This window comes from Taudactylus pleione, unplaced genomic scaffold, assembly GCF_031769625.1.
Source record: "Taudactylus pleione unplaced genomic scaffold, aTauple2 ptg001845l, whole genome shotgun sequence".
Classification (NCBI taxonomy): domain Eukaryota; kingdom Metazoa; phylum Chordata; class Amphibia; order Anura; family Myobatrachidae; genus Taudactylus; species Taudactylus pleione.
Window position 1 is genome coordinate 280,579 of NW_028286242.1, and position 13,396 is coordinate 293,974.

A 13,396-nucleotide genomic window follows, 5' to 3' on the forward strand; every position below is an offset into this window, starting at 1 on the left:
CTATTACTTTAGGGTCCTTTAGTCTATACAGACTTAAAGCGGCTACGTTTGACGGCGTGGCTGTTGAAAGGGTCATAAGATGTAAAGGGATCCCATCCAGGGTAATCCCTACTATGCTCAGAGCCCGAAAGGAAGTTACTTCAAAGCATTACTACCGTATTTGGAAGGCTTATGTTTCATGGTGTGAACGTAGAGGATCTCCGCCTACAGAATTCAAACTAGCCAGATTTCTATTTTTCTACAAGCAGGTTTCTCAGCAGGTCTGCATTTGGGTTCACTGAAAGTCCAAATTTCAGCTCTCACGGTTTTCTTCCAAAAGAAATTGGCCTTGATACCGGATGTGCAGACTTTTCTGCAAGGTGTGATTAGGTTACAGCCACCCTTTGTTCCTCCTTCAGCTCCATGAGACTTGGATCTAGTCCTTTCCTTCTTACAGTCCTCCCTGTTCGAACCTTTGGAGTCTGTGGAGTTAAAATACCTTTCATGGAAGGTTACACTTCTTGCACTGGCATCAGCCAGGAGAGTGTTAGAACTGGGAGCTCTATCCTGTCATTTTGAAATTTCTTCATAAGGTGGTTTCGGCTTTCCACATCAACCAACCTATTGTGCTACCGGTTCTTCCACAGGATTCGCCTTCGTCAAAATCCTTAGATGTTGTTAGGGCTCTTCGGATATGTGGAGAGGACTGCAGCCATACGTAAAACGGACACTGTTTTGTATGATGCTGTTCGTCCTGGTTGGCCAGCTTCCAAACAGTGGCTGGCTCATTGGATTCGCCTGACCATCAGACAGGCGTATATGGCCTTATCTAGAGAGCCTCCACTTTCTATTCCAGCACATTCCACTCGCTCAGTGGGTGCCTCGTGGGCGGCTGCTCGCGGGGTTTCCTTGGAATCTCTTTGCCGGGCGACCACTTGGTCCTGGCCGGCATACCTTTTTAGTTTCTACAGATTCAACACGTTTGCGGCCACTGCAGCGCAGTATGGCTGGTCCGTTTTGCAGGGTTCTAAGCACTCTCCCGCCCGTGGTGGGAGCTCTGGGACGTCCCCACTGTCTTGAAGCCTCCGTGTACCCTAGTTGATGAAGGAGAAAGCACGATTTTGGTACTTACCAATAAATCCCTTTCTCCGATTCGACGGGACACTGGACGCCCACCCTGCGCTGTTCCTACCTGCCACGCTTGTGGTTGTTTTTACATTATGAATGTTAGAGACCTGTTTGCCGTCTCTTGTTGTATTTCTGTTTTTTCAACCTTTTCAAATATTTGGTGTACTTTCACCTCCTCCTCTTCTGTTCATCTTATTTCTCTACTTCCCTCGGACACAGTTTCCTTAGACTGGGCTTGTAAGGGGGTATAGAGGGGGAGGAGATAGACACACTTCCAAAAAAAAGTAGTGCCAGCTCCACTCAGCACCGTCTATACCCCACTGACTTGAAGCCTCCAGTGTCCCCTGTGGAAACGGAGAAAGGGATTTATCGGTAAGTAGCAAAATCCTGTTTTAAGCAATAATTAAAGTGGGCTTTTATGATTGTTTTGCATTCTTCTGAATCAGTAGATCTCATAACTCTTAATGATATTCGACACATATGTAAGCATGTATTGTTCACAAAGTAGAATTTAATAAATCTTCTACACAGGATTACATAGTAGTGAAAACCTCCAGAGAGCGTGTGACACCCAGCGGCCATCCCCGTGTGTCAGGAGGACTGAGCAGGACCCAGAGCCCTATCACGGTGCTGCCACCTCACTCACGGATACATGAGAGACACAATGACCAGAAGATCCTGGAACTCACCAACATCCTGGACTCCTCCTGCTCCACCTATACCCATCGTCTCTACCTGTGCCCCTATGGAGTTAGAAGAAAAGGCCTTAACCAGGTTAAGACATAAGTGTCCTTATCTCTATTTCTAACACAGGGACCTGCCCGGGGAAATGGGTAATTCTGGGAAAGTCACAGTCTATTTATTGTCTCTCAATATACAGGATTACACAGTAGTGAAGAAGACATCTGGGGAATGTGAGACACCCAGCAGCCATCCCCGTGTGTCAGGAGGACGGAGCAGGACCCAGAGCCCCATCACGGTGCCTCCATCTCACTCAATGATACACGAGAGACACAATGACCAGAAGATCCTGGAACTCGCCAACAAGATCATTCAGCTGCTGACTGGAGAGGTGACTGCTGGGAATGGGACATTATACACTAACACCAGGGGATGTGTCTGGGTGATGACTGTATCATTGTGTTTGTCAGGTTCCTATAAGGTGTGAGGACGTCACTGTCTATTTCTCCATGGAGGAGTGGGAGTATATAGAAGGACACAGGGGTCTGTACAAGGACATGATGATGGAGAATCACCGGCCCCTCACATCACTGGGTAAGAGGAGACTGTCATTTATAGTACTGCTCACCACTATTGCATATACCTTGTTACAGCATTTATCATTTATAATAACTCATATGTTTATTCCAGCACTTGATTTAAATGATCTTCAATATCATATATTTGGTTTACACAATTATATCAAACGATGATTCAAACTCTTAACTAACTGAAATGTCTCATTACATAGTTGAGTAATATTATCAAACAACATATTTAAATGAAACTGTTTTCTTGACACAACACCTATCAACCTAAGGCACATCCAACAATACCCTGACCTTTTTGCCAAGAGGTGCTCAGGTATATTTCCCATATTACTCTCCCTACTGGCAATATAAATAAGTAGTATTAAAAATGTTTAACCATCTTTAGCTTTTAACTGTACTTATACAAATACATCATTCATAATCATTAATTATCATTCATAATGAAAATAGCCCCAGATCCCTGACACTCAGACAGACATATTATTCAGTTCTCGATTAGACATGAAATTGACTTTTGTATGATCACAATATATTTTACCTAATTGTCGCTGTAATGCATGAAGAGTCCTGTCATTATCTCCCCACTCTGCAGTGGTGAAGATTCAGGGCCTGATTCAGACCCGTTCGCTAGCAAGCGATCGCTCGGAGTGCGCAATGTTTTTCAGTGTGCGTGCTCAACCTAGTAAGAGCGATGGGGAAACTCTCACCAAGCATAGACAGCCCACCTGAATGAGTGACAGGAGAGGCCGTTTGTGGGAGGTAACAGGGTCAGGCCACTTAAAACGGGGGAGTGGAGGTGCGAACGCAGGCGTGCCTATGAAATTCTACGCCATTTTAGAGGCGTGCATAATGAACAGCCAGCGTCATAGGACGCGTCACTTGGTTGAAATATACACTAAAGTCCTGCCAGTGCTTGCGGAAGGGTATAGCGCTGCGATCGTTTCCGAAGGTTCTCGATGTACCAATGGTTTCAAGCACTTTCTGGAGATAACGTACGCAAGTGGGCATCTTAAGACCGGCTAGTGGGTGTCTACAATCACAAAGTGATGGTTTGCCAAGACATAGTAGGCGTGCTTATGACTTGTCCTGCGAGCGGATGCCTTGACGTCACTTAGCTGAATTTACATACGCTGGGAGCGAGCGATCGCATCTAGTGAACGGGTCTGAATCAGGCCCTCAATACGAATCCAACAGTCTTCCACCTATAATCATCGAGCAGCTTAATATATGTGAAGGAACGCGTTTCTCCATACTCCATGGCTCCCATAGTGTCTGATTTAGTAGGTAGAGAACTAGTATCAAAAGTCCCCAAATCCACATAAGAGACTTCATCCTTCTCAATAGTACAACATGAAAAAAGAACAACAAGTCTCAATTTCTAATCAAAACAACATAAATTTGCCCTATAGATATAATTGGGATGCGTTCGACATCCCAACCACCGGCGTGACGAAGGTAAGTAGCGGGGTTGGGAGGAGGGTTAGGTTTAGGGGTTAGGCACTAGGGAGAGGGTTAGGTTTAGGGGGTGAGGATAGGGTTAGGCACCAAAGAGGCAGGGAGAGGGGGAGGGTTAGCATACCGACTAACAAGTGTCGATATGTTAGTAACCCTGTTGGGATCCCGGCGTCTGGATTCTGACCGGCGGGATCAAGACTATCTGCATTTCATACCAAACCCGATATAATTTCCCAATGTGATTTGCCAGCCGGCAAACTCTATGGTATGCAGTCGGGAAGCCGGCATACCTAATCCCGACAGCCGGCTTCCCGACTGTCATATCCCAGCAATTGACTGACAGGTGTCGAAATCCCGATGCCTGTCATTAGACATACGCCGGGAGACCGACACCCGGAATCCCGACAGAAGGGACGCAGAGCACGGGTAGCCGCCGGTAGGGGGAGGGTTAGGTTTAGGGTTCCCGGGGGGGGACTTGGGGTTAGGCACCCCGCCTGGTGGTTAGGTTTAGGCTAGGGGAAGGGAGGGTTAGGGTTAGGCACCCCCCCCCCCCCGGGGGACTTAGGTTTAGGTGGTGGGGAAGGGGATGTTAGGTTTAGCCACTGGGGGGAAGGTTAGGGTTAAGCACCCCTAAAGGAGGGTTAGGGGGTAGAAATAGGTTAGTATATACTTACCTTGGACGATCGGGATTTCCTCCTCTGCCGGGATGCCGCTTTTGGGATTCTAACCGCCAGGCATGGGCTCGGCGGTAAATCATACAGATTCCAACTCTACATCTTTACCCCTAATAGTTCATAATCCTACTGAATTAAAATATACATTTGCTTTAATCTACTACCACTCTCTAATAAACAGCAAATACATCTTACTGTAACATCTAATGTATGTATATATTTGAACTTTTCAATTCCGTTACACTGGCAGGTTTGTGGATAGTAAGGAATATAAATGACCTGTGTGCTCCATGTTTTCTTCTTATCCATAGAGGAACATGGACAACGCTGGGGTATACTGCTGTACTGGAGGACTGGGCACCAAACAGTTCATCTTTAACAGATCTCAGAGCAGCCCAGTCTCCTTTTTGCATCTACCCCGCACTCAGCCCCAAGCAAGTCAGTTCAAGTTTGATGCCGGTAGGAGCCGGGCACACGGAGACGGGGCTGCCATTGTAATAGCCAGCGCTGCCCACTCAAAGTAAAAATATTTTCAATGGCAGTCCCCAGGGGCCAGGGAAAGAACTAATGGGGAATTGGGCAGCGCAGAGTCTGCTGTCACTGTAGACCCATGACAGGACCGAGCCGCCAGTTACAGCGCGCTTGGTGCCATGTTCACATGCTGGGCCAGGGGTGGGGCTAGCGGCGTTTCTCTAAACCAGCGGCCAATAAGATTCCTGCTGGGATTGGGGATTGTTCTTGCGAACATCCCATTGGCTCAGGCTCCAGCCCCGGAGGTCCTCCCTCTTTTGTTGGCGCGCTTTATACGCTGGAGGTAGCGCCATATTCATTCTTTTTTGCAGACACAAGCCAGTTACACCAGTGAGACAGTTACTTCCCAGGGACTGTGAGTTACACTGGGGAGAGTGTGTCAGGGAGTGTGCATAGCGGCTCCACAGTTAGGGACCTCCTCCTCTCTCTATAGCCTGTCTCTACTCGGATAACTCTGTTTATCTCTATATACTGCTAGTGGACAGGTTGTGTGTTTCTGTGTGTGAGTGTTGTGTTCCACTGCAGCAGTATGGCGGGCAATGCCACTGACAAGGGAAATACATATCAGAAGCTATTTGCTTGTTCAAATTGTAAAAATAAGTTTTCCTATCCACGTTCTGAGGGAGGAACTTTATGTAATACTTGTGATTCTGAGGGTTTGTCTTCAGTGATTGCTCCACCACCTGCAGATTCTCCTCACTCTTCATTGGCTGGGCCTATTTCAGAGATGACATAGGAGCTGTCTGCAGTGCATAAGGAGAGAGAGCGTTCTCTAGGGGAGAGGGTTCCAAATCGGGGTCCGTTCCTTTGTCACAATTGTCCACTCCTGCGCTAGCTCAGGTTTAGCCTGTTCTGATGAGGCTTTGGCTTAGGTTTCTTCCACTCTGGAAAGATTGGGAGACAGGATGTTGGAATCTTCCTCCCGGGGTGCGGAGGGTGTAGCTAAGCACCCATCCCTCCCAAAAAGTAATCTTCCGGCTGTACTCCAATCGGTGGATTCCGATGCCGACTGTTCTTCGCAGGGGGAAGAGGGAGAGATTGAGGAGTCCTTGGTCTCAGAGTCAGACCCTGGGGCGCAGGGGTTGAGTCCTTGATTTTAGTTGTCCGGCAGGTTCTTAAGATTATGGATTCTAAGGTGGAGCAGTCTGCGGACGCCACTGTTTTCGGTAAGAAGAGGCGAATGGCAGTTACTTTTCAGTCTACTCCTCAGTTGGATTCGCAGCAAATGGAGGCCTGGAAACAGCCTGACCAGAAATTTCAGGTGTCTAGGTGTTTTCTGTCCCTCTACCCTTTTTCTTCTTCCAACAGGGTTAAGTGGGAAACTCCTCAGGTGAATTCTTCCATAACGCGTGTCCAAGAAAACAGCGCTTCCGGTGCTGGGAGTTTTTTCTATGAAGGACAGTTCGGACAGGAAACTAGAAAATAAGTCCATGTACACTGCGGCAAGTATGTCCCTCAGACCAGCTTTGGTTGGTGTTTGGGTGAATAAGGCTGTGAAAAAATAAGCGGAACACATTCTGCGGACTGACCTTATTTCCCTCGCGGAACATATTAGGGAGTCAGCCATTTATCTGGGAGATGCCTCCGTGGATGAGGGGCAAGTTAGTTCCAGAATTTCAGCTTCGGCAGTGGCTGGTCATTGTGCTCTTTGGCTTAGAACTTGGCAGGCAGATGCTGAGTCGAAAAGAGCTGTTGAATCCTTGCCGCTTGCGGGTGAGAGATTGTTTGGCCTGGAGTTGGATAAATGGACTGCCCTGGCTACAGGGGGAAAGTCTCCCGCGGTGGCGCCAAGATGGTCCTATATAGGACCGTCATTTCGCTCTTGTCGCACCTCCTCCCAGTTTCGTGAGAGGAGCTGGATCAGCAGATCAAGGTGGTAAGTCAAAAGGACGACAATTTGTCCAGTCCCGTCGCCCAGACCTCAAGGCTGCAGATAAGCCTACAGCATAACTGTTTTCCCTCCCACCTGGAGGTTCCCACGTTGCGTGCTTGCCTTCTGCGGTTCAAGGAGGTTCAACCTCGTTGGACTTTTGGGTCCGCAATCTGGTTTCTCTAGGTTACAAAATAGTTTTTTTTTCCTCCTTTAGTTCGGTTCTTTACCACGTGTCTGCCCGTCTTGGGGCAAAAACAAAGAAATTTGCAGCAAGCAATAGACAAGCTCTTGGCTGCAGAGGTAATGATTGCGGTTCCAGTTGCCCAGCGGACAAGGGGTTTTCATGAACTTGTTTGCAGTTCCGGATCCGGATGGTTCAGCCCAGACTATTTTAAATCTAAAATCCTTGAATGCTTACGTGGCTTTGCACCGATTCAAGATGGAATCCCTGCATTCGGTGATAGCGGGTCTGGAAGTGGGGGAATTATTGGTGTTCTTAGACATCAAGGATGCCTACCTTCATATTCTGATCTTGGAGCCTCGTCTAACTTTTCTTCGATTTGCCATTCTGGACTCTCATTACCAGTTACGGGCCTTGCCTTTGAGTCTCACATTGGTGCCCAGGGTGTTAACCAAGATCATGGCGGTGATGGTGGCTCACCTGCGATCAATGGGAGTGACTATTGTCACATATCTGGATGACCTTCTGATCAAGGCTCTGTCAGAGGAGTCTCTTCGAGACCATGTCCAACTGACTTACCAGGTTTTTGTCCCGCATGGCTGGGTGGTCAATTTTCAAAAGTCACACCTCAGTCCCTATCAGTGTCTTCAGTTCTTGGGCATAATCCTAGACACCTCTGTGTTTCTTTCGTTGGACAAGATTCAGGCCATCTAGACCTTGATCAGGATGTTACTAAAACGGAGGAAGGTTTCCATTCATCTCTGCATTCGCTTGCTGGGCAGGATGGTGGCCTCCTTCGAGGCCTTTCACTCCGGCAGATTCTACTCCAGGACTTTCCAACTGGATCTGCTGTCCCAGTGGTCGGGATCACACCTCCAAATGCACAGGTTAGTTCGGTTGTCTTCTTGAACTCTGATCTCGCTGCTCTGGTGGCTCCAGACGGATCATCTCTCAGCGGTGCGCCATTTCGGCATTTGGAATTGGGTTCTCCTGCCCATGGATGCGAGCCTTTGGGGTTGGAGAGCAGTGGTCTCGACCTCGTGGTTTCAGGTCCGCTGGTCTCGCGAGGAAGCGCTCCTTCCTATCAATGTCCTGGAGCTCAGGGCGATTTACAATTCCCTTCTCATGGCTTTTCCTCAGCTTGGAGGCCAACTGGTTTTTTGTGTGTAGTCTGACAATGCCACAGCTGTGGCGTACATAAATCATCAGGACGGGACACTTAGTCGGATGGTCATGCGAGAGTCCTCTCAGATTCTGCTTTGGGTGGAGCGACACGCAGTCGCCATTTCCGCAGTGTTGACTCCCGGTGTCGAGAATTGGGAGGCAGCTGCCAGGTTCTTCATCCGGGAGAGTGGAGTCTTCATCCAGAGGTTTTTCAGCAGCTGGTCCAGCGCTAGGGCAGACTGCATATTGACCTCATGGCCCCTCTGCACAATTGCCAAGTTCTCCGGTACGTTTCCAGGTCACTGGATCCGGTTGTGGAGGCAGCGGACACGCTTTCCGTTCGGTGTCGATACAATCTGATCTACCATTCTTCTTCAGGGTCCATAGGGATCTACAGGGATACCATGGGGTAATGTGGTTGGAGAGATCCATCCACCCCACATTTTAAAAGCTTTCAGCTCCCAGGATGCAGTGGGTCCTACTCCATATATACCCCACCACAAGCCATATGCCTTCAGGTGTTTGTTTGGTGTGGCAGGATCAAGACACACTGTTTTATAACGGGACTGCTTGTGCAGTCCTTTTAGCTTTTTGTGTTTTAATTAATTTCTTATGTTTGAGTCAGCATCTGTATTAAGACTCGTATACTACAACTCCATCTACCTCCGCCGGGCCAAAACATTAGTAATTGTGCTGGTGATTACGGCGGGTCTCTGCTAAGCTTGCTAGCAGCGACGCTGGGACCAAGACTGCAACTGGACGCATGGAGATGACAGATAAGGCGATTCCTCGCTTACAGGGAATCGCACGCAGTAGTCCTTGCTTCTGGTGTTGGACGCACCAGAAGCCGCTAGAGTCAGGCCCCGGGATTGTCCGCGTCCTAACTAGACCACCGGGGCCTTATCGTCAGACACCGGGGATCGGCAGCAGACGCATATCTGCTGCCAGGAGGCCAGTGTACCGGGCTGGTTAATGCAGCTTAGGCGAAGATAGGTGCTCCCCCGGCAGCTCCTCCCCGTCCCAGACTTCAATAAGATTTTGCGCCTCTGGGTCGCTCCGCCTACCCTCCATGTGTATATAACACACTCACAGCCCACAATCTGTGCGCTGTTGGTCTCAGAAGGGTTGGGTCAGTCTCCATGTATACCTCTCCCGTGGTATACAGTGCTCTATATGCTACCATGCCTTGTGTTTGAGCAGTTGATTTAGAGTATATTGTGATTAGATTGCAATTATTTACATATACATTGTATGTGACTGTTTGCTCGATGCTGTATTTATACTGTCTTATTTCTGACTGTCAATTATAACTGTCACTGTGTTTTCTCTCCATCCCTCTGGGTTGGGGGGGTTTCCTCTGGGTACTTCACATTTGTGAAGGCTGTCACATTGCATTTATATTTTTCCTTTACTTTGAAAATGTCAAGAGATAAAGGAGAACAGGACGCAGAGGCTCCTGTGCTGATATCATGTAAATCCTGTATGACAAGTTTGTACTTAATGGATGTTATTAGAGATGGTTTGTGTGTTGCCTGTTTTAAAGAGCCACATCAGTCCAATATACAAGAACCATCTTGTGTATCCTCTTTGTCTCAGGTAATGAAGCAATATGTGCATCGCATGGCTGCTCATACTATGCCTTCTTGTATGGCGTGTCATGTTTGTACCTCCTATGCATCCTTCAGGGGGGAATGTTCACGGTCACTCTAGTCAGTGTATGGATCCGTCAAATGTTGAAAACAAGAAGGTCATTACTATGGAGCCTAAACGCAAACCATCTGCTCAGAATCCGTCCTAGATATTCAGGATGATGAACCAGACCCCAATAATCTATGCAGCAGTGACATCTGGAGCTTCCTTAGGACACTTCAGATGGTCACACCGCTTCCCTTACAGGTCCCCGGAGCATCCTCAGGATGCATCGGGCATTGGTCTAATTACTGGGGATTATGGCCCTGCGTGCCGTCGGGTGGAGGGATCGTGGCCTGCACCAGGCCCGTGAATAATGTAATATATATCAAAATGTCCCTCAGCAGAAAAAAAGGTTCCTCATCCCTGTCATATAAAGTCGCAGTACAGATTCAGATGCACGCGCAAAGTATTGTATGGGGCATTCCTGGGCAGTGACTAGGGGGTAACGGGTGACTAAACGGAAGCACACAGAGGTAGCGTCGTATGGGAGTGTTGCTGATAGCGGTTGCGTAAAGAGGTGCTCACCTGATCACATAGGAGGCCATACTCAGACAGAGACTCTGCACCTGGCATAGGGCTGGTAAAAGTATGGTTGGTGTGACTAAAGACGCACCAGATAGATGCTGCAAGTGGTGGCAATTACATAAAGTCACTGACTTGAAAGCGGCAGAATACGCAAAGACTGTCACAGCTGCTCATTTGCTCCCTATAAATATATTTTTCTTTCCCACTTGTTTCCAATAAAATGGAATCGGGGGGGGGGGGTTTGTTATTTTTTATGTGCTTTTTCTCAATTGAATGAAGGGTTAATGCTGTGGAGTGAATTATACGATTTACATTTTATGACTCTAACCTCTGTATTTTTACCCACAGAATGTTCTAAAGATCCAACTACTTATACCAAGGAGGAATCTGCCTCATGTGATGGAGGAAATCTCACTGACAATGACATTTATACACCCACATATACATCTACTCATGTTAAAAGTAACTGCAATCCAAATATATCTTGCTTTGGAAGTGGACAATGTTTTACTCTCAATTCACAGCTTGTTGTACATCAGAGAAGTCACACAGGAAAGAGGCCGTATTCTTGCTCGGAATGTGGGAAAAGGTTTAAACACAAATCACAACTTGTTAGGCATCAGATCATTCACACAGGAGAATACAAATATTCCTGCTCTGAATGTGGGAAAGGTTTTACATGTAAATCAGAACTTGTTAGACATCAGAGAATACATACAGGAGAGAGACCGTATTCTTGCTTGGAATGTGGGAAAGGGTGTAGTAGTAATATAGAACTTCTTGTACATCAGAGAATTCATACAGGAGAGAGACCATATTCTTGCTCTGAATGTGGGAAAGGGTGTACAACTAATGCAGAACTTGTTAAACATCAGAGAAGTCACACAGGAGAGAGACCATATTCTTGCTCGGAATGTAGGAAATGTTTTAAACAAAAGTCACAGCTTGTGAGACATCAGAGGAGTCACACAGGAGAATACAAATGTTCATGCTCTGAATGTGGGAAAGATTTTACATGTAAGTCAGAACTTGTTATACATCAGAGAAGTCACACAGATGAGAGACCATATTCTTGCTCAGAATGTGGGAAAAGGTTTAAACAAAAATCACACCATGTTCGGCATCAGATGATTCACACAGGAGCATCCAAATATTCTTGCTCTGAATGTGGGAAAGATTTTGCAAGTAAATCGCAATGTTCCCAACATCAGAAAATACACACAGGAGAGAGACCGTATTCTTGCTCGGAATGTGGGCAAGGGTGTGCAAGTAATGCAGATCTTGTTATACATCAGAGAATACATACAGGAGAAAGGCCGTACTCTTGCTCGGAATGTGGGAAAGGGTTTACAAGGAATTCACAACTTGTTGTACATCAGAGAAGTCACACAGGTGAGAGACCATATTCTTGCTCAGAATGCGGGAAATGTTATAAAGAAAAGTCTCAACTAGTTATGCATCAGATGAGTCATACAGGAGAATACAAATATTCCTGCTCTGAATGTGGAAAAGGGTTTACAACTAATTCAGAACTTGTTGTACATCAGAGAATACATACAGATGAGAGACCATATTCCTGTTCGGAATGTGGGAAATGTTTTAGAGAAAAGTCAAAACTTGTTAGGCATCAGATGATTCACACAGGATCCAAATATTCCTGCTCTGAATGTAGGAGATATTTTACATGTAAATCACAACTTTCTCAACATCAGAAAAAACATAGAGGAGAGATGCCGTATTCTTGCTTGGAATGTGGGAAAGGGTTTACAAAGAATTCAAGACTTGTTGTACATCAGAGAAGTCACACAGGTGAGAGGCCGTTTTCCTGTTCAGAATGTGGGAAACGTTTTACGCAAAAGTATCTACTTGTTCTGCATCAGATGAGTCACACAGGAGCATTCAAATATTCCTGCTCTGAATGTGGGAAAGGTTATATATGGAAATCACAACTCTCTCAGCATCAGAGAATACATACAGGAGAGAGACCATATTCCTGCTCTGAATGTGGGAAATGTTTTGCATATAAATCAGAACTTTCTCATCATCAGAGAATACATACAGGTGTTTGGCCGTATTCTTGCTCGGAATGTGGGAAAGGGTGTACAAATAAATCGGGACTTGTTATACATCAGAGAAGTCACACAGATGCAAGGCCATATTCTTGCTCGGAATGTGGGAAAAGGTTTAAAATAAAGTCCCAACTTGATAAACATCAAATGATTCACACAGGAGACTACAAATATTCATGCTCTGAATGTGGGAAAGGATTTCCATGTAAATCACAACTTTCCCGACATCAGAAAATACACACAGGAGAGAAGCCGTATTCTTGCTCAGAATGTGGGAAATGTTTTACATGGAAATCAGAATTTTCTAAACATCAGAGAATACATACAGGTGTTTAGCCGTATTCTTGCTCGGAATGTGGTAAAGGGTTTAAAAAAAAGTCACAACTTGATAATCAGATCATTCACACAGGATCATAACATGCTCTGAATGTGGGAAAGGTTTTACATCTAATGCAGAACTCAACATTCGAGAACACACACAGGAGAAAGACAATATTTTTTCTCGGAATGTGGGAAACGGTATAGAAGTAATTAAAAGCTTATACATACAGATGAGAGGCCATATTCTTGCTCGGAATGTGGGAAAGGGTTTAAAAGTAATCCACAGCTTGTACATCAGAGAAGCCATACAGGTGAAATGCTGCATTGTTTAGAATGTGGGGAAGGGTATGTAAGTAATTCAGAACTTTTTAGACATCAAAGAAGTCACAGGAGAGAGCCCGTATCTTGCTCTGAATGTGGGAAAAGCTTTAAACAAAATTCTCTACTTGTTAGACATCAGGTGAGTCACACCGTGTAACCATGATCATGCTCTGACTGAGGAGAGGACGTTATAGTAATCAGAACTTGCTGTA

The 13,396-nt window shown here is 46.2% G+C and overlaps 1 protein-coding gene across 1 annotated transcript in view; it reads left to right on the plus strand.

Moving 5' to 3' along the window:
- The window catches only part of LOC148436272 (uncharacterized), a 31,147-nt gene extending 17,973 nt beyond the window's left edge, over positions 1-13,174 (plus strand). The window contains exons 6-9 of the mRNA XM_088465085.1: positions 1,639-1,881; positions 1,988-2,179; positions 2,259-2,382; positions 10,822-13,174. Of these exons, the coding sequence (XP_088321211.1) occupies positions 1,639-1,881; positions 1,988-2,179; positions 2,259-2,382; positions 10,822-12,878 (2,616 nt within the window). The 3' untranslated portion in view covers positions 12,879-13,174. The remainder of the gene's footprint in view (positions 1-1,638; positions 1,882-1,987; positions 2,180-2,258; positions 2,383-10,821) is intronic.
- Positions 13,175-13,396: the final 222 nt, after the last annotated feature.